The sequence below is a fragment of the Tachyglossus aculeatus genome, chromosome 4, assembly GCF_015852505.1.
Source record: "Tachyglossus aculeatus isolate mTacAcu1 chromosome 4, mTacAcu1.pri, whole genome shotgun sequence".
Lineage (NCBI taxonomy): Eukaryota > Metazoa > Chordata > Mammalia > Monotremata > Tachyglossidae > Tachyglossus > Tachyglossus aculeatus.
The window spans coordinates 118,308,010-118,333,154 of NC_052069.1; the positions used below are offsets into that span (position 1 = coordinate 118,308,010).

Sequence of the window (25,145 nt, forward strand, 5' to 3'; positions counted from 1 at the left end):
ACAGTGCTCTGCACATAGTAAGCGCTCAATAAATACGATTGATGATGATAAGTGACTTGCTCAAGGTCAGTAGCCAGACAAGTGGCGAAGTTGGGCCTAGAATCAGGGTCTTCTGACTCCCTCTAGGATGTAAGCTCATTGTGGGCAAGGGACATGTCCACCAACTCTGTTATATTGTACTCCCCCAAGTGCTTAGTACAGTGCTCTGTATGTGGTAAGTGCTCAATAAATACGACTGAATACCAGTCCCGTGCCCTTTCCACTAGGCTACGCCGCTGCCTCCTGACATTTGTTGCTCCACTGGGACCACTTTGTTCATGTTTTCAAGCGATTTGCATGGGCAGACCACTAAAGTCCTAGTTCTCTGTCTTTAGCCCAACAGGAGGAAAGATTGGTCTCTTCTTAGCTTTGACAGCACATCAGAAGCTGGTCCATCATTGTCCTCTATTTAAATCTTCCACAATTCCATAAGAATCTGTGTGTGAAATTACAACCTGGGAAACTGAAGCAGCCTGCCTAGTCGAGTGCTTCTGGCCACTTCTTAAGCTTGTAAGAGTTCTAGTTTTCTGACCGTTACTTGCTCCAAACAAAATTAATTATCTGCCATTATTCATTTAGAAATGATCAGGGAATTTTATAGAGTCCTCCCAATTCCGGGCTAACACAAATAGAATCTCTTGCAGATGGCTTTCGTTACCTTTCTGGAAAATCTCAGGCTTTAGAATACGCGGAGAAAAATCCGGAAGCTTGACTTGCTTTTCTCTTTCTTTCCAATATTGCAAGTCTTCTTGGTGGCAGGATTTTGATGAAAGAGCCCATAAATTAAGTTGAATGCAAATTAAATGCCCAAAGAATAGTTTCCTAAAAAAATACACACATGAATTTCAAATTGGGGGATGAATTATTGATCTTTGTTTCCCATTTGGTAGAGCTGTATATGTTGGGAGAAAATACTGTGTTGATTAACCAAGTTTTATGGGGTGCTATCCTGAAGGGCATAGGGAAATATAAGTTGACTTGGAGAAAGTTGAGCCTGTGTTTGCATCTCATGGTAAAGTAAAAAATATGAGTCCCCATCAAAATGGGGAATTTAACTGTGGGATCTAGTATGGCCATGAGAGACAGACTCAGTGAGCCAGTAGTACTTGTAATCACGATATTTTCATGATATTTATTGAGCATCTATTCTGTGCTGAACACTTTACTAAGCGTTTGGGAAAGGTCAATAGAAGATGATGGGAGCCCTGTTCATGAGGAAGTTACAGTGCATCAGGGAAGGCTGAGACAAAATGATTTACAAATATGAGGAAGAAGTGCACACACCATAGAATATGTAAAGTAGGTTCAAGAGTGCAATGAATGCAGTTGTGGTGGAAATGTGCAGAGATGATAGAAGGATGTGATCTGGAGAGGAGAAAAATGAATTGGAGAAAGAGGGTGGGATTTCAGCTGGGTATTGAGATGAGATAATAATGATTGTGGTATTTAGCATTGTAACTCAGCCTGGGGAACTTGAAGGAGGGAGCTCTAGGCATGAAGGGCATGAGCCAGGGGTCGTGGTGGGGAATAATTGAGAACAGGGCACTGTGAAAACAGTGAACTTGGGAGAGGAACTGAGAATTTGAGATGGGGTGTAGACAGAGAAGAGAGTGGATAGGCAGGAGGGAGATAGCTGACTCTCTAGACTATGTGCTCGTTGTGGGCAGGGAATGTGTCCGTTTATTGTTATATCATACTCTTCTAAGCACTTAGTACAGTGCTCTGCACACAGTAAGTGCTCAATAAATATGATTGACTGACAGATGAAATGCCTTGAAGCCAATGGTCAGGAGTTTGATGGGATGATAAATAGGTAGCCAGTCGAGGAGAGGAGAGACCTGTGCAGAACAGTGTTGTAGGAAGATGATCTGAACAGCAGAATGAAGTCTAAACTAGAGACTAGAGGTGGGGAGACTTTCAGCAAAGCAGCCCTGTTGACCGGCAGCTTCAAACCCCACTACTTCTCAGCCCTTGAGGGCAGGATGGGAGAGCTTTTCACCCCACTGAGCTAGAAGCCAGTCCTCTTGGAACATCCCACTGACCGAGGTTGAGCAGGGTGGCGGGAGGATGGCCAAAGGAAAGTAAGGTGTGGTGGGCCTGAGCAAACCTGTTACCTTGTTCTTTTAAACTAACATAATTTAACACCAGCACCCATTTTCAGCAATAATCTTGTTGTGGACAGGGAACATGTCCACCAACTCTGTGATGTGGTACTCTTCCAAGAGCGTAGAACAGTGTTTTGTACATAGTAAGTGCTCAGGAGCTATGATTGGTTCTTATAATCACACAGGTTATAAATGGGTATCTAGAATCTACTCATTTTCCTTCCAAAGAGCCTCCATTCTGCACCAGGCACTTTTTAAAAGGTGTTTAAGCACTTTACTATGTACTAAGCACTGGAGTAGATACCAGCTATTCAGGTTGGATAAAGTCCATGTTTCATGTGGAGCTAACAGTCTTCGCTTTGTAGATGAAGTAATTGACTGTAGACTGCAAGCTCACTGTGGGCAGGGACTTTGTTTACTTTTATATTGAACTTTCCCAAGTGCTTAATACAGTGCTCTGCACACAGTAAGCACTCAATAAATATGATTGAATGAATAAAATAATAATTGAGGCACAGAGAAGTGAAGTGACTTGACCAAGGTCATGCAGCAGACAAGTGGCAGGGCTAGGATTAGAACCCAGGTCCCTTGACTCCCAGACCAAAGCTCTATCCACTAGGTCGTGCTCCTTCTCACGTCATATTTTAGCTCAACTGCCGCATCTTTCTCCGTGCTGATCTCTCTGCTTCCAGTTTTTCCCTTCTCCAGTCCATGCTTCACTCTGCTGCCACTATTATGTTTTCTCAAATGCTGCTCTGGGGAAGCAGGATGGTCTAGTGGAAAGATCCCAGGCCCAGGAGTTACAGGACCTGGGTTCTAATTCCCACTCTGCCACTCGCCCGCTATGTGACCTCGGGCAAGTCACTTCACTTCCTTGCATCTCAGTTTCCTCACCTGTAAAATGGGAACTCGGTACCTGTTCACCCTCCCCCTTAGACTATGAGCCCCATGTGGGACAGAGACTGGGTCTGACCTGATTATCTTGTGTGTCCCCCAGTGTCTAGTATAGTGTTTAACACATAGTAAGTGCTTAACAAATATTATTATTATCATTATCATTTTTATCATTGTTGTCTCCCCACCCTTCTAAGGTCTCCAGTGGTTGCCCATTCCTCTTCACATCAGAAGCTCCTGATCGTTGGTTTTAAGGCGTTCAGTCAGCTCTCTTCCTCCTAATTATTCACTCTTTCTCCCACCGCACCCTAGCTCCCTCTCTTCAATCCTCCCACATTAACCTAGGCACTCTCTCATTTTCATCATCACCAATGGTGTTTATTAAATGCTTACTATGTATAGAGCACCGTACTGAACTCTTGGGAGAGTACAATGCAATAGAGTCGGTAGACACATTCCCCGCCCAAATGAGTTTACAGTCCAGATCGGGAGACAGACGTTGATTTAAGTGAATAATTTATAATATATAATTTAAATATGTGTACAGAAATCCTGTGGGGTTGAGGGCAGGGTGACTATCAAATGCCCAAAGGTCATAGATCCACGTGCATAAATAGAAGGGAGAAGAGAGGGCTTAATTGGGGAAGGCCTCTTGGAGGAGATGTGACTTTAATCCTGCTCTGAAGGTGGGGAGAGTGGTGGTCTGGCATATATGGAGGGGGAAGGAGTTCCAGGCTAAGGAGAGGAAGTGGGAAAGGGGTCGGTGGCGAGAGAGACCTGATCCGAGCGCAGTGAGAAAGCTGGTGTTTTCGTGTTTCTTGCTGCCAATCTCTTGCTCAGATCAGCCTGAAACTCTCCCTGGCTTCCCAGCTAACATCTTCAAAGCCCTTCTGAAATCACATCTCCTCCAGGAGGCCTTCCCTGATTGACCTTTAATCTCCCCACTTTATATTCCCTCTCTTATACAACCTCACAATTCCCACACCACTTACATACTCAAGCTTTCACACTCCTCCACAGCACTTATGTTCCTCTCTTTACACTCTATTACTTCCTCTTATCTGTAATTTCTTTTAGCGTCTGTCTCTGCTAGATTGCAAAGTCCTCAAGGGCTGGGATCGTGTCTACTAACTCCATTGTGCTCTCACAATTTCTTAGTATTGCGCACTGGGCACAATAGGCATGTGGTAAAGGCGGAGAATTGATTGTGAAGCGTGTAGTACAGTGCTCTGCACATGCTAGGCGCGGAACAGATAGGATCGATTGAGCGTGTCTGTAGAAGTGCTCTGATGGTGAGAAACCTAAAATCTGGATGATTTTTCCTTGGGGGTCAGTAAGAGCAGCTCAAGGGTCAGTATGAGCAGAGAGCGAGGTGAAAGAAGGGTACAGGTTGGCGGTGAGCTTAGAGCACAGGGTGGCTATGTCACTGGTGGTGAAAAGCATACATCAGTCTCCTTATTTTCACTACTTCACTGTGCAACAAGGGAAAAACTGTCTTGGTACTTAGTGTTTAGGTGATGGGTGATTAGGCTGGCTTTAAAAAAAAATAAATGAAAAGTAGCAACTTATCAATTTTCAGAGTTTTGGACTGCCTGACTTTCCTCAAAGAACTCATTCACTCGGACCTCGCATCTCTCGACTTTTCTATGATTTGTAGCGCTACCCTGGAAGTTCATCAATGTGAAGTGTAATTTGAGTGTCAGTGTTATTCCAGAGCAAGACCCTTATAAAGATACAAAGCTCCTTGTTGATCATTCCTTTCTCCCTAAAATGAAGCTTTTCCAGGAGAGCCATACTGTAAACATACAAGGATGAAATATGGGCCTAATAAACTGTTCATTTTGAAAGAAACCCTCTATGCTTATAGGAAGTCTGGCCAGCAGCCAAAGTAATGTCATACAGACCTTTTCATCTTTTGATGTGGAGAAAGAAGTGAGAGTTTAATATCATGTTCTCTCTCTCTCTTTTTCTCTCTCTCCTCTCTCACTTTGGGGCTCTAGTCACCGTTCTGTCTGAAAACCAGGAGAGTGTGTTATTTTTGCAGTTTCTCTCCTAAGATTGCAAGAAAAGGAAGTTCTTTTTGGAATTTGGGATTCAGAGCTGCAGAACTTTTCATACGTTACCCTGATCTTTGTTTGAAACAAAGCGGGCTTCTTTATGGTGTAGTTCTGGAAAGGAAATAGAAAACAATTCCATTTTGTAAGAAGGGGTGGGTAATCCTGAGCATTTTCCTCTTTTCACCCCTCCCCACCTTCTTGCTTGGCTTTAGCTTGTCCTTAAACAATTAAGATGTTGTGCAGGGGTGGGCTAAGTCCTAGAGCATGGGGAAGAGGAAAGCTTCCATTGGTGTCTTTAAATAGCATTTGAATCCTAGAACGTCTGAAACCTGAATGCAATATCAGATGGAAGATTAATCCCGTTTTCCCCGACTTAATTGCAGGATATTTTCAAGGCCCTTCCCGTTAGGCTCGGAAAAGCCTGCCCCACTTCCGTCATACCCCATTTTGGCCACCCTATTCGTTGAAGTGTCTGACTAGCCCCCCACTTTTCCCCTGTGGCAAGGTTTAAGACCATAATGGAACAGGACGTCATTGTTCTAAGAGAGCAATTTGGGATTTGGCTTCCTTGCAATGCTTTCACAGTATTGGTATTGTGTGTAAAGGGAATGGAAGGGTTTTTTCCTTCATTTTGACCCCTGACTGCTCTTTTAACCCAGATTCTCCCATGATTCCATCACTCAAGCAACTGCTTTTGGGTTGGACGACGATGATAATGGTATCTGTTAAGCACTTATATGCCAAATACTTACTAAGCGGAGGAGCAAGTTTGACTGCCAGAATTGACCCAGTCTCTGTCCCACATGGGACTGTTACTCCAACCCACATGGGACTGTTAGTCTAGGAGTGAAAACAGGTATTGCATCTCCATTTACAGATGAGGAAACTGAGGCGCAGAGGAGTGAAGTGACTTTCCCGAGGTCCCACAGCAGGCAAAGTGGTAGAGCTGAGATTAGAACCCAGGTCCTCTGACTGCCCAGCCCAGGCTCTTTCCACTAAGCCACTCTGCTTCAGGCTAGAGTAGTGTCCTTTTGAGCAGAGGTTCAGATCTGGTGGGGTCACTGAGCTACTTCCTGGGACAAAGCTGGGCATCTGGGGTTATAGTTATAGTGAGTTTTTTTTAATTATTATGGTATTTGTTAAAGCACGTGCTAGGTGCCAGACACTGTATTAAGCTCTGAGGTAGATACGAGCTGGGCATCTGGGGTTATAGTTATAGGGAGTTTTTTTAATTATTTATTTTATTTTTTTATTATTATGGTATTTGTTAAAGCACGTGCTAGGTGCCAGACACTGTATTAAGCTCTGAGGTAGATACGAGCTGTTCAGGATGAACACAGCCCATGTCCCACATGGGGCTCACAGTCTTAATCCCCATTTTACAGTCAATCAATCAATCAGTCGTATTTAATGAGATCTTACTGTGGGCAGGACACTGTACTAAGCCGATATTGCAGATGAGGTATCTGAGGCACAGAGAAGTGAAGTGACTTGCCCGAGGTCACGCAGCAGCAGACAAGTGGTGGAGGCTGGATTAGAACCCAGGCCCTTTGACTCCCATGTCCGTGCTTTGGCCAGTAGACCACACCGAATCACTTGGACTGCTAGGCGTCATTTCAGTCATGCAGCATGGCTTAATGGGTAGGGCATTTATCCCATATCTGCCACTTGTCTATTGTGTGACTTTGGGCAAGTCACTTCACTTCTCTGCCTCAGTTCCCTCATCTGTAAAGTGGGGATTAAGAGTGTGAGTCCCATTTGGGACAGGGACTCTGTCCAACCTGATTAACTTGTTTCTATTCCAGCCTTTAGAGCAGTGCTTGGCACATAGTAAGTGCTTCAGAAGTACCATATTATAATTATAATTATTATTTTTATTATGGAACCCCAGTGGCCCAAGCTCCCTCACAGCCTCAAACAGCAAACAACACAGCTTACTGAACCTGATGATCTCAAAGATGTTCCTTCACAGAGGGCCTGGCAAGGTAGATCACCGTCTTGCTGCTGATAAATAAATATTACTCTATTTATTTATTTATTTATTTTACTTGTACATATCCATTCTATTTATTTTATTTTGTTAGTATGTTTGGTTTTGTCTCCCCCTTTTAGACTGTGAGCCCACTGTTGGGTAGGGACCGTCTCTATATGTTGCTAATTTGTACTTCCCAAGCGCTTAGTACAGTGCTGTGCACACAGTAAGCGCTCAATAAATACGATTGATGATGATGATGATGATGATGACCCAGGGGAGAAACCGAGGCTCTGCATTTGGGTTCAGGAGCCTTTGCTGACAGGCATCAGCACTTAGGTAAAGAAAACCAGACTGCCCATTCAACCTCTCTCGCTGCGGCCAGACAGCCAGCATAGCCGCCGGGTGGGGCCTCCGTGCTTGTACTTCCCAAGCGTTTAGTACAGTGCTCTGCACACAGTAAGCGCTCAGTAAATATGATTGAATGAATGAATGGAGATACTTGTCTTCACGTTCCTTCTGTGATATTCACTGAGCCCCTCTGTTTGCAGAGCATCATACTAAATGCTTGGGAGAGTACAATGCCACAGAGATGGTAGACACGTTACCGTGCTCTCACGGAGCTCACAGTCTAGTGGGGGAAGCAGACATTGAAATACCATCCAGATAGGGGAAGCAGCTGCAGTTTGAGACTATGTATACACGTGCTTCTGGGTATGGAACATAGGGCTCAGGGGGTGCAGATCCAAAGGTATAGATGAGACAGATGGCAGGGCCAACATGGTGGGGAAACAAAGGGTTAATCATGGAAAGCTTCTCGGAGGAGATGTGGTTTTAGAAGGGCTTTAAGGATGAAAAAGGTAGTGGGCTGTAGGATGTGTCAGTTCATTCCTCTAGACTGTAAGCTCGTTGTGGGCTCGAATGTGCACTCTTTGAAGTGCTTAGTTCAGTTCTCTGCATGCAGAAAGTGCTCAATAAATATGATTGATTGATGTGAAAGGAGAGAGATCTCCAGGCAGGAGGGAGGAAGGGCTTGGGCAAGAGGTATAGGGAAGCAGGGGTGGAGGGAAGGGGTATAGGGCCTAGTGGATAGAGCCTAGACCTGGGTTCTAATTCCAGGTCTGCCTGCTTGTCTGCTGTGTGACTTGGAGAAAGTCACTTCACTTCTCTGTACCTCAGTTCCCTCATCTGTAAAGTGGGGATTAAGACTGTGAGCCCATGTGGGACAGGGACGGAGTCCAACCTGACCAGCTTCCACCTACCCCAGCACTAAGAACAGTGTTTGACACATAGCAAGCACTGGACAAATACTGTCACCATCATCATCAAGGGGTCGGTAGCAAGACGGATGAAATCGAGGCACAGCAAGTAGGCTGGCTTTAGAGGAGTTGAAGTGTGGAGGCTGGGTTTTAGTGGGAAGTGAGTGAGGCCAAGTAGGGCCGGGAGAGCTGATTGAAGCCTTCACTTCTCCATCTATTTGTTCCTTCCTGGCATTTCCCTAAGATGGAGAGGGTGCTGAAAGATGAGGGGGAAGGGCGGCTACGCTTATCGGGCAGATCCAGTGAGCATCTCGGCATTTCAGGCCGGCTGACGATTAGCTTTCAAGTGTCCGCTTCATCCCTTCCCCAGTCCTTGGAAGTTGCCCGGCAGTGCCATGCCATCCAGCCAGCTTGGACTCTTCATCCAGCTTTGGTGGGTAAGACTCTCTGATCGAAGCCTTCACTTCTCCATCTATTTGTTCCTTCCTGGCATTTCCCCAAGATGGAGAGGGTGCTGAAAGATGAGCGGGAAGGGCGGCTACGCTTATCGGGCAGATCCAGTGAGCATCTCGGCATTTCAGGCCGGCTGATGATTAGCTTTCAAGTGTCCGCTTCGTCCCTTCCCCAGTCCTTGGAAGTTGCCCGGCAGTGCCATGCCATCCAGCTATCTTGGACTCTTCATACAGCTTTGGTGGGTAAGACTCTCCCGTGTGAAGCGGCTCCTTCTCTCCTTTCCTGCCGGGGCTTCTTCCAGCTTCCTCTGGGCGATCACATCCACCTCAGCGCTGTCTCTCTTGGAAGGGGGCTTTAATAGGCATGACATCTGGTTCTGCTTGGAAATGGGGTCAAAGACCATTTCATGCCCAGGTCACTCTACTCCATGATATATGGTGCTCTGAGTTCTTCCAGCTGTTCTGCCCTTGCAGTTTGGGAATATGCTGGTTTGAGCTGAGTCAACAAGAACCCTATGGAGGGTTGTAAATAAGGAACGTTGTCAGGCAGTGGACATATGTCTGTCTGGCTTCCTTTGGTCATTTCAGTGAGTTACGGTAGCAAGTGGTTACTAAATACCAAGCCCTGGGGTAGATGCAAATCTAACAGAGCAGACCCAGACCACATCCCACCTGGGGACTCACAATCTAGGTAGATCAGTGGAAACAATGGTATAAGGTGGACTGCAAAAAATAACAAGTGGCAGAGTCAAAAAAGCAAGGCTTTTTCAGAAGAGTCCTTGGTTGGGGGTGAGGGTTTTTTAGACACAGACTGAAGGCATACATCCCAGGTTTCCCAGGGTTGTGCTATAATAGTGGCATTTATTTGAGCCCCCACTTGGTTGCCATGCAGTGTACTAAAACTAATAATAAAAGAACAATTGTGGTATTTGTTAAACACTTACTGTGTGCCAGGCACTGTACTAAGCGCTAGGGTGGATGCAGACAAGTCAGGTTGGACATAATCCCTGTCCCATGTGAGGCTCACAGTCTCAATCCCCATTTTACAGATGAGGTCACTGAGGCGTAGAGAGATGAAGTGACTTGCCCAGGGTCACAGTGTAGACAAGTGGCAGAGCTGGGATTAGAGCCCATGACCTGACTCCCAAGCCTGTGCTCTATCCACTAGGCCATGCTGCTCCTCTAGGTTTCCAGTTGGTTCCTTTTTTGTCTTATCCTGACACAGCGTCAGCTCCCCAGCGCCATCAAAGTGAGGCAGTTTATCAATCCATGTGTCTCAATAATGATAATAATTGAGGTATTTGTTAAGCACTTACTATGTGCCAGGCACTGTACTAAGTGCTGGGGCAAATCGGGTGGGACAAAATCCCTGTCCCACATGGGGCTCACAGTCTTAATCCCCATTTTGCAGATGAAGTGACTGAAGCACAGAGAAGTTAAGTGACTGGCCCTATGTCACACAGCAGGTACGTGGTGAAGCCAGAATTAGAACCTAGTTCCTCTGACTCCCAGGACTATGCTGTAGCCATCAGACCACGCTGTTTCTCAGCAGGCACTTTTCACCAGGTCTCTTTCCTGGCTTGTGTAATTTGAGGACTCCTCCAGCTGTGCCGTCCGGCTGCCGGAGAAGCTCCCGTTCCCGAGCTTCGGGCTAGATGGCTCCCCGGCCTAGCCGGAGGGACCCAGGCAGCGGGACACGATCGATGGTGATCTGCCTCGGCTGCAATAAGAGCCGCTCAGAGTAAAGTCATACATCATCACCTCTTTCTCTTCACGGCTCCTTTTTAATGGCTCTTCCCGTGTCAAAATGAGAAACACAGACAAACTTGATATGATGCCTTATTATCAAGTCCCAGGTGACTAAATAGCTTGATCGCGCTACATTTCCAGCTATAATCCTGCATTCACAGAACGTATTTGAAAAGCTGCAATGAAAGGCTCTGGGCCGAAAGACCTCTCCTGGCCTCGTTCTGTTAAAGTCGAAGCGCAGTCCAGCTTCGAGAGGTTTACAGCTCCTTAAATAAGTGTTCCTGTTAATGGAGGAAAAACTCTTTTGGGGGAAAAGATACACTCTGGCAAACCTCCTTCTGTAGATCTTAATGGTTGGAAAGTGTCAGACATGGCATGGCAGAGATTAGAAACCCCAAAGCTGGGAGATCTAGTTCTAGCTTTCTAGTTCATTCTGCCATGAGGTTTTTAGGAGAGTTAAGGGAACAACTCCATGCTTCAACCACTACCTTGCTGGTTCAATCTCTCATCCTATCCTGACTGGACTTCTGCATCAGCCTCCTCTCTGCTCTCCCATCCTCCTGTATCTCCCCACTTCAGTCTATACTTCACACTGCTGACCGGGTCATCTTTGTGCAGAAATGCTCTGGGCATGTTACTCCCCTCCTCAAAAATCTCTAGTGACTACCAATCAACCTAAACATCAGGCAGAAACTCTTCACCCTGGGCTTCAAGGCTGTCCATCCCCTCGCCCCCTCCTACCTCACCTCCCTTCTCTCCTTCTCCAGCCCAGCCCGCACCCTCCACTCCTCTGCCGCTAACCTCCTCACTGTACCTCGTTCTCGCCTGTCCCGCCGTCGACCCCCAAGCCCACGTCCTCCCCCTGGCCTGGAATGCTCTCCCTCCACACATTCCTCCCTTCAAAGCCCTTCTGAGAGCCCACCTCCTCCAGGAGGCCTTCCCAGACTGAGCCCCCTTTTTCCTCTCCTCCTCCCCATCCCCCCACCCTACCTCCCTCCTCTCCCCACAGTACCTGCATATATGTTTGCACAGATTTATTACTCTATTTATTTTACTTGTACATATTTACTATTCTATTTATTGTGATAATGATGTGCATCTAGCTTTATTTCTATTTATTCTGATGACTTGACACTTGTCCACATGTTTTGTTTTGTTGTCTGTCTCCCCCTTCTAGACTGTGAGCCCGTTGTTGGGTAGGGACCGTCTCTATATGTTGCCAACGTGTACTTCCCAAACACTTAGTGCAGTTCTCTGCACACAGTAAGTGCTCAATAAATACTACTGAATGAATGAATCAGCCTTTTGGCAATCTCCTTGTGAGCAGGGATCATGTCTATGAACTCCAATGTACTTTTCCCAGGCACATGCAGTGTTTGGCACACAGTCCGCACTCCATAAATATCAAGCTGTTTGAGCACAAACACTACGAAGGGGAAGGCAATCATTTGGAGCTCGATTCTGTTCATGGCTGACTAAACGGCACAGAATTGCCAGACGGCGAGCATGCCTCAGTCTATCTGCCTAGCCCTGAGCCAGCACTCACCTTGGTGGCTCTCTAAGTATTCCGGGCCTAGCTGGGGTAGGGAAGGCTGCAGTCCCCTCTGAGAGGATCTTGTGTGGTCATTCCCTGTTTTGGAGAATATTTCCAGTCACCCCCACCCCGGCCCCTATGCCAGTTACCCTTGGGAATTCCTCCAGGTCCAACATCAATAAATCAATGGTATTTATTGAGCATTTATTATGTGCAGAGCACTGTACAAAGTGCTTGGGAGAGTACGATATAAACGGAATTAGCAGTCATGTTTCCTGCCCATAACGAGCTTACAGTCTAGAAAGGGAGACTGGCATTAATATGAATGAATAAGTAATTTATAATACATTCATTCATTCAATCGTATTTATTGAGCGCTTATTGTGTGCAGAGCACTGTACTAAGTGCTTGGAAAGTACAAATCAGCAAAATGTAGAGATGGTCCCTACCCAACAGCAGGCTCACAGTCTAGAAGGGGGAGACAGATAATGAAACAGAACAATTAGACAGGTGTCAATGCCATCAGAATAGAGTTATGATTTCAAGATATGTGCCTAAGTGCTGTGGGATTGGGGTGGGCAAATATCAAATGTCCAAAGGACACAGATCCAAGTGCCTAGACAATACAGAAGAGAGAGTGAGCTGGGACAAAGAGGATTTAATCGGGGAAGGCCTCTTGGAGGAGACGTGACCTTGATAATGCTTTGAAGGTGGAGAAAGTGGTGATCTGGCATATATGGATGGGGGGAGAGAGTTCCAGGCTATGGGGAGGTTGTGGGAAAGGGGTTGGTGGTGAAATAGATGAGATTGGGGCACAGTGTTTAAACTGGTGCTAGAGGAGTGGAGTGTGCAGCCTGGGCTGTAGTAGAGTATGGTAGAATGGGATGAGCTGCTTGAGTGCTTTTAAGCCAATGGTAAAGAGTTTTTATTTCATGCGGAGGTGGATGGGCAGGCAGTGGAGGTTCTTGAGGAGTAGGGAAACATGGACTGAACATTTTTGTTGAAAAATTATCCAGGCAGCAATGTGAAGTATGAACTGGAGTGAGGAGAAACAGGAGGCTAGGAGTTCAGCACGGAGGCACATGTAGTAGTCAAGATGGGATAGAGTAGGTAGCATGGCTTAGTGGAAAGGGCACAGGCTTGGGAGTCAAAGGCCATGGGTTCTCATCCTGACTCTGGATTCTGTTCTACCCTGGCTGGGGAAAGGAGTAACCATGAAATTACCGTTGGCAGTTTTCCAGGCCAGCAAATCTGTTTGTTTATTGCAAAACTACAAGCCACACACCCTCCAAGAGAGATAAGGATCTGAAAATGTGCAGGTTTATAGAGACGGCATCCTGACCCGCTGTTTCAAACAGGATTTCCTGGCCAAGCGTTTCAAGCGCTTAGTTATGTGCTCTCTACACAATAAATGCTCAACAAATGCTATGGATTGATTTGGTAATAGTCATCCAAATTGTGGAAGAAAGACTGATGGATAGTCTCTAAGTTTGTTTTGGGCAGGGAGTGTGTCTGTTACATTGTTCTATCGTACTCTCTCAAGTGATAACTACAGTGCTCCGCACACAGTAAGTGCTCAATAAATATGATCGCTTAATTGATAGCTAGGGCACAGCCCGGAGAGTGACACGGGCCCTCTGATTGGCCTTGCAGCCTCCCACAAGTTCAGTAGCTCAGCCTTGAAATCCTCAACAGTGGTATTGATTGAGCTCCTACTGTTTACAGAGCCCCGTATTATGTGCTTGGGAACAGAGAAGCCAGAGTGACCTGACCTCTACCCTCGAGGACCTGACCATTCAACGGGGGAGACCAGCAGACGCGGACGGTTGAATGAAAACCACTTCAAGGGCTCAATGCCAGCAGTTATTTTGGCATTCATACTTCCTCCCCCTGGGAGAAGGTTGAGTTCTGGCACAGGGGGTGGGGAGGTCTTCACCACTCTGCCAGCAATCCACTGACCACAGCAGATTGGGAACCCCCTGAGAATTAGGAACCAATTTTCACTGATGCCTTATGGTGTTATGGGCCAGAATTCGTATAGTGGGTTGCCTCCGCAAGATCTCGAGAAATATCAGTGGGCAACTGAATGAGAGTTCAGGACTCCAGGAGTCGGGAACCCTGGTATGATTTGTCCTGGTTTGGCAAATTGAACTTTGAATCTTGATTATCTTAGGGCAGGAAGAAACCTTATTTTAAAGGCAGCGCTGTGTAGCTACAATCGATCAGTCAGTGATTGATATTTAATGAGTGCCTACTATGCAGAGCACAGTACTAAGCACTTCGAAGGGTACATAATATCCCTGTTCACATGGAGATTGCAGTCTAGAGGGAGAGACAGCTATTAAAATAAATTAAGGATATGTCCGTAAGTGCTGTGGGAATTAGGGTGGGGTGAATCATAAGCACTTAGTACAGTGAAGCGCTTAGTACAGTGCTCTGCACATAGTAAGCGCTCAGTAAATACGGTTGAATGAACAAGTGCTTAAAGGGTACAGATCCAAGTGCAAAAGTGACACAGAAGGGAGAAGGGAGTAGGGGAGATGAGGGTTTGGTAGGGGAAGGCCTCTGGAGGAGATGTGATTACAGATTATAGCTACCTTCCCCAGTTATTTGGAAGAGAGTGATCAAAGGCAGCATTTTTTTCCACATTATAATTATATGCCGGTAAGGATTCATTAGTGAAATGCCACCCCAACATATTACTTATGTTTAGTAGAGGATGGTTTTCTCTCCTCCCATTAAGCTTGCAACCACTGATCGTGTTTTTTTTTTTAATGGAGTTTAAGTGCTTACTAAGTGTTGGGGTAGATACAAGCTAATCGGGTTGGACGTGGTCCTTGTCCCACATGGGGCTCACCCTCTTATCCCATTTTACAGATGAGGTAACTAAGGCACAGAGAAGCTAAGTGACCTGCCCAAAGTCTCACAGCAGACAAGTGGAAGAACTGGTGTTAGAATTTAGGACCTTCTGATTCCTAGGCCCATGCTTTATGGACAAGGCCACACTGCTTCTCGCAGTGTGAACAGTCTTAACATTTCAGAAATGTCTGTAGGGTTTTATGGTAAACTGCTACAGGATGTTGCTGAGTAAATACTTCTGCAAATGTTTGGATGGCCCTGAGTGTCCAGGTTGAATTTGCATTAGGAACACCCCCACGGTCCCCCTCCTCCATGAAGCTTTCCCAGATTGAAGCCCTCTCCCAGCACCAGATATTCCAGTCACTCTAATTCCCTTTTTACATAGGTGGGATTGTTTCTTTTGAGTTCGTCTCAATCCTTTTTAAATGTTTCTATAGTTTGTATTTTATGTGTTCTTTGTTACCTTTGGATATACTCATTCCTATCCTTCTCATTAGACTGTAAACTTCTGGAGGGCAAGGACTGTGTGTTCAACCTTCTCTGTAATTCTCACAAAGACTAATCCAGTGTTCTGCACTGTACATACCACTTGAAACATTTGAAGTAATAACTGTCTGAACCCTAACGTTGACTTTTACTAAAAGGATAAAAGCAGGCGCTTTCAAGTTGGAAAGAAAATCAGGAAAACCAGCACTTTCAATAAAAGAAATGTATGGTCTGACTGTTCGGTTGTACGGAAAAGAAGTTTTTATTTCAAAATCAAATGTATTTAGATGGTGTTTACCAGCCTTATATGGTGTAAAACATTAGTTCAGTGTGAACCCAAGAACTAGCTTGCAATAGATATTTCTGCTAATTATCTAATAGATCTTAAATATTAAATATTCACAATTTCATCTTGATCTTGAAAATGCAGCAAAATCTCAGTCGATGCACATTTGCATTCTTCTAAGACAGGTGTAAATGGGAGGTTGTCTTGAGTCATTGAATCAGTGGGAACATTGAGCGTTAGGTTCTTGGCCTCGGATTTTTCTTTGCACCATTAAAAAGAAAATTTTGCAGTTTCAGACAAAACCTACATTTAAAAATAACCGATTGTCTATCGTGAGTAATTCTGTTGTTTCTTTGTGTTCAGGTACTACTCTGTCCCTGGATTTTTGCCTTTCGGTGTTTGTGTGTGCATTTCAGAGCATGCGTTGGGTTTGTGTGCTAAACGTAGCTTCACTGCTACCTCTGACTTCCTCTTTGGAGGTGGAACACAAACACCACCAACCCAAGGCAGCCAGCAGATTTCCATTAGTGGAGGAAAGATGTTATTCTCACCCCCGACTCTTTCGCTTGGGCTCCCAGCCTTTCTTATCATCGGTGGTATTTACTGAGCACTTACTGTGTGCCTGAGCACTGTACTGAGCAACTGGGAAAGTATCCCAGATCTCCAGTGAGAACTGAGAGTTTTGGAACAGGGCTGAATTTGCTTTCCTGGACTATTAACTCTACTTGCTCCTCCCAAGCCCCCTCCCACCCTCCAAATGAAAAGCTGTTACTCATGGATAAGAGAGGGAAACAGGAATTAGACCCCTCCCCGATTCCTGGCCTTTAGCTTTCTTCCCCCACCAGCTTCTGCCGGTATATGCCGTTAAAGATTCATTAGTGAAATGCCACCCCAACTTATTACTTATGCCTCATGGAAGATGGTTTTCTCTGTACCCATTAAGCTTGCAACCACTGATTGCCGACCTGTGGTTTTTTTTTTAATGGAGTTTAAGTGCCTGCTAAGTGCTGGGGTAGATACAAGCAAATCGGGTTGGACGTGGTCTGGAATACCGTCTGGAATAATGCAGTTTAAGTAGGATTTGGCTGGCTCCAGTGGAGAGCCAAAGCTTTCCATGGCACCTCACACCAAACCTGCTTTCCTCGGGTGAGGGAAGGAGGAAGCAGAATCGTGAAACTGCGATTTGTTTAGGGAAACCCCAGGTTCCTCAAAGTGCTGGGCATAAGTACCAGTGGTGTTTTGTTGCAGTCATGTCGGGTAGGTGTCATTGCATTGGTTTTGATTCCGCACCTACTGTTTGCAAAGCACTGTGCTAAGCACTGAGAATACACAGTTAAGAATTGGACACTGATCTTTAATCATTTGTATTTGCTGAGAATTTGCGGGGTGCAGAACACTGTATTAAGCATTTGGGAGAGGACGATGCAGTTGGTAGACCCGATCCCTGCTCTCAAGGAGCTTGCCACCTAATGAAGGGGTTCATGATCAAGAATAAAGTGGTGTTAGGGGCAAACACATAAGGAAAAATGAAGCAATGAAGACACTAAAACAATGCAAGACTGAGACAAGGATAAATACACAACGTAACAACAAAAAGAGCAATTAGGGTAGTATGGCCAGGGGGACAGAGTTCTGGGCTTTTCACAGCTCAGAGTCTGAAAGGCCCAGAGGCAGCCACAGTGAGTGCTAATCATACGAATAATAATAGTGGTATTTAAGTGCTTATTATATGCCAAGCACTGTACTAAGTACTGGGGTGGTTACAAGCAAACTGGGTTGGACACAGTCTCTGGCCATGTGGGTGTCACGGTCTCAATCCCCATTTGACAGGTGAGGTAACTGAGGCAGAGACAAGTGAAGTGACTTGCCCGAGGCCACACAGCAGACAAGTGGCAGAGCCAGGATTAGAACCCATGACTTCCTCACTCCCAGATCCATGCTCTATCCACTCCACAATGCTGCTTCTCATACCGCTTCAACAGCTGCTCACAGCCTGAGTTTTGCGGAAGCCTCCCCGTGCTGTGGGCCCGAAGTTTTGCTTTAGACGAGGTGCCACATTGTATTGGGGGTGAATAGATGATGATCATGATTGTATTTTAAGCGCTTACTATGTGCCAAGCACTGTTCTAAGCACTGGGGTAGATACAAGGGAATCAGATTCTCCCACGTGGGGCTCACCGTCTTAATCCCCATTTTACAGATGAGGTGACTGAGGCACAGAGCAGTTAAATGACTTGCCCAAAGTCACGCAGCTGACAAGTGGCGGAGCTGGGATTAGAACCCACCATCTCTGATTTCCAAGCCCGTGCTCTTTCCACTAAGCCACGTGAATAGACACGCAGGGATATGCAGATCAATCGAACGTATTAAGCATATAGAGCACTATATTAAGCACTTGGAAGAGTACAATACAACACAATTAGCAGACACATTACCTGCCCATAACAAGCTTACAGTCTAGAGGGTATGTGTGCACATATGCCATTAAAAAAAAAAATGTGAAGCCCTGAATGAATATGGCAAGGGGATATTATCAATATTATTACTCCAGATCCTAAAGGAATCTGCCCCCAGGGCCAGTACTTGAGAGTCTTCAGGTGCGTGTGCCTCGGTTCCCTGAGTTCAAGACGCAGATCTCCCAAGGGGACTCCCATACTTGTACTCTCCCAAGCGCTTAGTACAGTGCTCTGCGCACAGTAAGCGCTCAATAAGCGCCGATTGATATATGAGGCACATGTGCACATCCCTGGCTGTAGTGTTGCACTCATGTGACTAGACACATTTGTGCCAATGTCTGTGTACGTGCATATTTGTGTCCATTCACAAAGTATTAAAGAAGCAACAAAGACCACGAATGGGACCTTCAGGAGCTTCAAGGGGTCTGGTCCCTGCTCTGGCACTAACTTACTGAGCGTCACTGTCGTTCTCCTCCCTGTGCCGAAGGCTTCTGCAGCTCTACAATGAGGTTGTTTAAGATTTAATGGGTGCTCAGCCACTTAACCGTACCGAGTGCCGTCCGCAATTTGTAGATTAATCCTGGTTCTACCCTTAGGAGCCTTTCTTTCCAAGGAAATAGACCACGTAGAGCGATAACCAGAGAGACCGAGATGGATCGGTCAAATCAGTGGTATTTTCTGAGCGCTTACTGTGGGCAGAGTAGCAACGGAGTTGGTAGGCGCATTTCCTCCCCACAGTGAGCCGATTGTAAACTCCTGGATGGCAGAGGCCCTGTTTTATTTTTCATAGTTCCCTTCGGAATCTGATACACTGTTCTGCCCCAAAGACACTGATGATATTGTTGGAGAAGAGAGTCCAGGGGCAGAGTTAATACTCTCTGTGATTAGTGAAACAGCCGCACGGAAAGGTGCTAACAGTTACACTGAAGCATCAGATCTTTGCTTTTGAATGACAGTTTTTATTTTAATGCTATTTAAGCACTAATTATGTGCCGGACACCATCTGCAGCACTGGGGTAGATACAAGTAAACATATTTATTACAACTGTACATATTTATTTACATATACTGTCTCCCCCTTCTAGACTGTGAGCCCACTGCTGGGTAGGGACTGTCTCTATATGTTGCCAACTTGTACTTCCCAAGTGCTTAGTACAGTGCTCTGCACACAGTAAGCACTCAATAAATACGATTGATTGATTGATTGATTACTGTACTAAGCACTGGGGTAGATACACACTAATCAGGTTGGACCCAGTTCACGTCCCCCATGGGGGTCACGCTCTACATCCCCATTTTACAGATGAGTGAACTGAGGACCAGAGAAGTGAAGTGGCCTTGCTCAAGGACAAACAGCAGACAAGAGGCAGAGGTAGGATTAGAACCCAGGGCCTTCTGACAGATACAGATACAAGTGTACATATTTATTACTCTATTTATTTATTTTACTTGTACATATCTATTCTATTTATTTTATTTTGTTAGTATGTTTGGTTTTGTTCTCGGTCTCCCCCTTTTAGACTGTGAGCCCACTGCTGGGTAGGGACTGTCTCTATATGTTACCAACTTGTACTTCCCAAGCGCTTAGTACAGTGCTCTGCACACAGTAAGCGCTCAATAAATACGATGGATGATGATGATGATGGGAAGCAGCGTGGCTCAGTGGCAAGAGCCCGGGCTTTGGAGTCAGAGGTCATGGGTTCAAATCCCGGCTCCGCCACTTGTCAGCTGTGTGACTTTGGGCAAGTCACTTCACTTCTCTGGGCCTCGGTTCCCTCATCTGTGAAATGGGGATCATCATCATCATCATCAATCGTATTTATTGAGCGCTTACTATGTGCAGAGCACTGTACTAAGCGCTTGGGAAGTACAAATTGGCAACATATAGAGACAGTCCCTACCCAACAGTGGGCTCACAGTCTAAAAGGGGGAGACAGAGAACAAAACCAAACATACTAACAAAATAAAATAAATAGAATAGATATGTACAAATAAAATAAATAAATAAATAGAGTAAAAAAAATATGTACAAACATATATACATATATACAGGTGCTGTGGGGAAGGGAAGGAGGTAAGATGGGGGGGATGAAGAGGGGGGACGAGGGGGAGAGGAAGGAAGGCTGTGGGCCCCTAGTGGGACAACCTGATTGCCTTGTATCTACCCCAGCGCTTAGAACAGTGCCTTGCACATAGTAAGCGCTTAACAAATACCAACATTATTATTATTATGATGACGATGAAGTAAATCAGGTCGGATACAGTCCAGGCCCCGCGAGGGGCTCATAGTCTTAAATCCCATTTTACAGCTGAGGCAATTGAAGCACAACCCCTCAACCTTTTTTTTTTTCCTCCGCAGAGTTCGTGTGCAACTGCAGCCTGGTCGGAAGCCTGAATGTGACTCAGTGTAACCAAACCACAGGACAGTGCACGTGTCACCAGGGCTACACGGGGCTGCACTGCGAAACCTGTGAGGAGGAGTTTTACCGGGACGAGCCCCAGGGGCACTGCCTGCCTTGCAACTGCAGCACCCAAGGAGCCGTCAGCTCCCTCTGCAGCAGGTAAGCCCGAGGACCCGGACGCCAAGCGGGCTAAATCCACGCTTCTCCCGCAAGCCCTGCTTCAAGCGCCGTCTGAAAGAAATCCGCTTCAAGATGGACCATTCCCAAGTTTCCCTCCCAGTGGGAGCAAGAGCTTCCCAGTTGGGAAGCAGTGCGGCCTACTGGATCGTAACAATGATAATAATGTTGGTGTTTAAGTGCTTACTATGTGCCAATCACTGTACTAAGTGCTGGGGAAGATACAAGGTAATCATCATCAATCGTATTTATTGAGCGCTTACTATGTGCAGAGCACTGTACTAAGCGCTTGGGAAGTACAAACTGGCAACATATAGAGGTTGTGTAGATAGGTAATCAGGTTGTCCCACGTGGGGCTCACAATCTTAATCTCCATTTTACAGATGAGGGAACTGAGGCACAGAGAAGCGAAATGACTTGCCCAAGGTCACATGGCTGACAAGTGGCAGAGCCGGGATACCTCCTCCAGGAGGCCTTCCCAGACTGAGCCCCTTCCTTCCTCTCCCCCTCGTCCCCCTCTCCATGCCCCCCATCTTACCTCCTTCCCTTCCCCACAGCACCTGTATATATGGATATATGTTTGTACATATTTATTACTCTATTTATTTATTTATTTATTTTATTTGTACATATCTATTCTATTTATTTTATTTTGTTAGTATGTTTGGTTTTGTCCTCTGTCTCCCCCTTTTAGACTGTGAGCCCACTGTTGGGTAGGGACTGTCTCTATATGTTGCCAATTTGTACTTCCCAAGCGCTTAGTACAGTGCTCTGCACATAGTAAGTGCTCAATAAATACGATTGATTGATTGATTGATTAGAACCCATGACCTCTGACTCCCAAGCCCGGGCTCTCTCCACTGGGCCACGCCTAGCTTCTCTAGAAGCACGGGCCTGGGAGCCAGAAGGCCCTGGGTTCTAATCCTGCCTCTGCGTCTTGTCTGCTGTTTGACCTTGAGCAAGGCCACTTCACTTCTCTGGTCCTCAGTTCACTCATCTGTAAAATGGGAATTTAGAGTGTGACCCCCATGTGGGACATGAACTGGGTCCAACCTGATTAGTATGTATCTACCCCAGTGCTTAGTACAGTAATCAATCAATCAATCAATCGTATTTATTGAGCGCGTACTGTGTGCAGAGCACTGTACTAAGCACTTGGGAAGTACAAGTTGGCAACATATAAAGACAGTCCCTACCCAACAGTAGGCTCACAGTCTAGAAGAGGGAGACAGAGAACAAAACCAAACATATTAACAAAATAAAATAAATAGAATAGATATGTACAGTACCTGGCACATAGTAAGTGCTTAAGAAATGACATTTAAAAAATAAAAAAAAGTTCTCTCTAGGCCCGATTCACTTGAAAATGCACTCTCTATTCTCTGGGCTAGCATAGGGGGAGGATAACCCAGTACTAATTCCTATTTTCCTTTGGAACCCTCATTTAAATGTAGTTCAGCATTCAGTCAATCAGTGGTATTTATTGAGCACTTACTGTGTGCGCAATACAATACATACAGTACAACAATTCAACAGGGTTGGTAGACTTGTTCCTTGCCCTCAGGAATTTACAGGGCAGAGGGGGAATCAGACATTAATATGAAGAAATGAATTACAAAATATGTACATAAGTGCCGTGGGGATCATCATCATCATCAATCGTATTTATTGAGCGCTTACTATGTGCAGAGCACTGTACTAAGCGCTTGGGAAGTACAAATCGGCAACATATAGAGACATTCCTACCCAACAGTGGGCTCACAGTCTAAAATGAGGATGGAATGAATATGAAGTGCGCAAAGAGTAAAAATCCAAGTGCATAGGTGATGCGTAAGGGAGAGGGAGTCGAGGAAATGTGGCCTTAATTGGGGAAGGCCTTTCGGAAGAGATGCGACCTCAGGAAGGCTGATCTAGTGTTTATGGAGGGGAAGGGAGTTCCAGGCCAGAGGGAGGATGTGAGCAACAGGTTCCAAACAGGATGATTTGGTTCTTCCCGCCTAACTTTCAGTGTTCGCCCGATTCATCTTAGAGTGGTCAAGTGCCTGGATCCTTCCTCCCAATGACCCACCAGGAAGAGACGGGTGGCTTTTCCTGTGGGAAGATTGAGAGCGGGGCCCCAGGAATGGGCCTGGCTGTCCAACTGGGGAACCATGTGGCCAAGGGAGGATAGTGAGATAGAGGGACTGTATTTTTCTTTGGCTGACACTGACACACGCCTACAGAGAAGGGACCCCGCAACCAATGTGGGCCAACGAGCAGATGGTTAGAGGGAAAGCAGAGTTAAGCATGGCACTCGCCCTGTCGTTTATCTTTCTGCTTCTCTCACAGGGCCCCACGCCTTACACCACCTAACAGGTGGAGCTAGGGAGAGCGGGAGAAAGGCTCAGGATACGCGCTCTCATGTGCCCTGTCTCGATCACTCTCTACGTCAGATGGTCTCTTTTCTAATTATGGTATTAAGCGCTTACTATGTGCGAGGCTTTGTACTAAGCACTGGGGTGGATACAAGCCAATTGGGTTTGACACAGTCCCTGTCCCCCGTGGGGCTCGCAGTCTCAATCCCCATTTTACAGATGAGGTAACTGAGGCACAGAGAAGTGAAGTGACTTGCCCACGGTCACATGGCAGACAAGTGGCGGAGCTGGGATTAAAACCCGTGACCTTCTGATTCCCGGGCCCATGCTCTATCCAATATCAATCAATCAATCCATCAATCGTATTTATTGAGCGCTTACTGTGTACAGAGCACTGTACTAAGCGCTTGGGAAGTACAAGTTGGCAAAATATAGAGACAGTCCCTACCCAACAGTGGGCTCACAGTCTAAAAGGGGGAGACAGAGAACAAAACCAAGCATACTAACAAAATAAAATAAATAGAATAGATATGTACAAGTAAAATAAATAAATAGAGTAATAAATATGTACAAACATATATACATATACACAGGTGCTGTGGGGAAGGGAAGGAGGTAAGATGAGGGGGATGGAGAGGGGGACGAGGGGGAGAGGAAGGAAGGGACTCAGTCTGGGAAGGCCTCCTGGAGGAGGTGAGCTCATGCTGCTTCTCTTTTGAAAGGGCAATATCCCTGGAACAGTTGCTTCTTTGTCATCTTCCTTTTTTTCCCTCTCTTTGCCCTGCTGTGGCATTTTTGTTGTTAGCCGTGCTCCTGGGATTTCTTTTGTTGGGAATGTGGTTTTGGGGGGGGATGTTCAGTTTCATTCTCCTTCAGCCATGAGTGGGACACCTCTGTCCTAGCTTTCTTATCTGTGTTGTCGTCCTCCCACTACCTGACGGCACCTCACCAAGCCTACATGGCAGGGGAGGGGGATTGGCATAGAAGGAGCTGTATGTTTAAGGTTTTTCCGACAGCTGCTCTTTCACTCTTGGGAGATGTCTTCACGGCCCCCAACTGAACAACCCAGGCGTGGGGTGGGGATTAAGGCAGCAGGACACCTGAGAGCAAACTTCTTTTCTTTTTTTTTTTAAAAAAATGTACTCTTTGTGCCTTGAGAGAGCTTACAGAAGCAGGTAGAACATTGAAGCAAAAGCGCAGGGCCATTCTCATCAGAACAAGCCTGCACTGCATGGAGGCTCCTCGAACGAGCCTGGCTGAGTACAGGGTGCCGATCTCCAGCCTTGTTGGGAGGGTTGGTACTTCTGCAACCAGCTGGATCGTCCCTGGGGAACGCGATGAGCGACAGTGGGGACACAGCTCCCCTGGGACGTATAATCAGCCTTTCAGTTAGCGGGCCCGCGGATATTCAAGAGTTTGTGTTTATCCCAGTTGTCTATAGCTCGGCTTCCATTTTCCTCACCCTTCAGTTGTAATTAACCATTTGAGCCTTGCCTGTCCGCTCAACTCACCTGCTCTTCTCAGACGTGAGAGCCTTTGGGTAGAGATTGGGTCCATTGGGTATCTGAGGGGTAGATGGGACCGGGCTGGATTGGCATGTAGTTATGTCAAAGAGGTTGGCTCTATGCCACCCAGGCCAGAATGGCTACATTGGCTGAAGAAAGATACCTTTTTTTAGTACTCAGCTGGTTAATGCACCCTGAGGGAGATTGAAGCGCAATGAGCTCTGGGTTCTGTACAAACGCCGTGACCTAAGAAGACTCTCAGTTGAAGACTAAAGCCCATTGGATCGCTATAGAATATGCTAGTTTATGGAAGAGTACCTAGACTTTTTTATAGTATATGTTTAGGACTTACTATGCGTCAGGCTCTGTACTAAGCGCTGGGGTAAACTAGACTGTAAGCTTGTCCTCTAGACTGTAAGCTTGTTGTGGGCAGGGAACCTATCTGTGTATTGTTTCTCTTCCAAGCACTTAGTACAGTGCTCTGCATACAGTAAGCACTCAATAAATATGATCGAATGAATGAATGATCATGAGGTTAGAAACAGTCCATGTCCCACAT

General features: G+C 46.0%; 1 protein-coding gene across 1 annotated transcript in view; it reads left to right on the forward strand.

Annotated features, from left to right (window-relative positions):
* Positions 1 to 25,145, forward strand: part of MEGF9 (multiple EGF like domains 9) — a 137,040-nt gene that overhangs the window by 53,206 nt on the left and 58,689 nt on the right. The window contains exon 4 of the mRNA XM_038745688.1: positions 20,508 to 20,709. Within this exon, the coding sequence (XP_038601616.1) occupies positions 20,508 to 20,709 (202 nt within the window). The remainder of the gene's footprint in view (positions 1 to 20,507; positions 20,710 to 25,145) is intronic.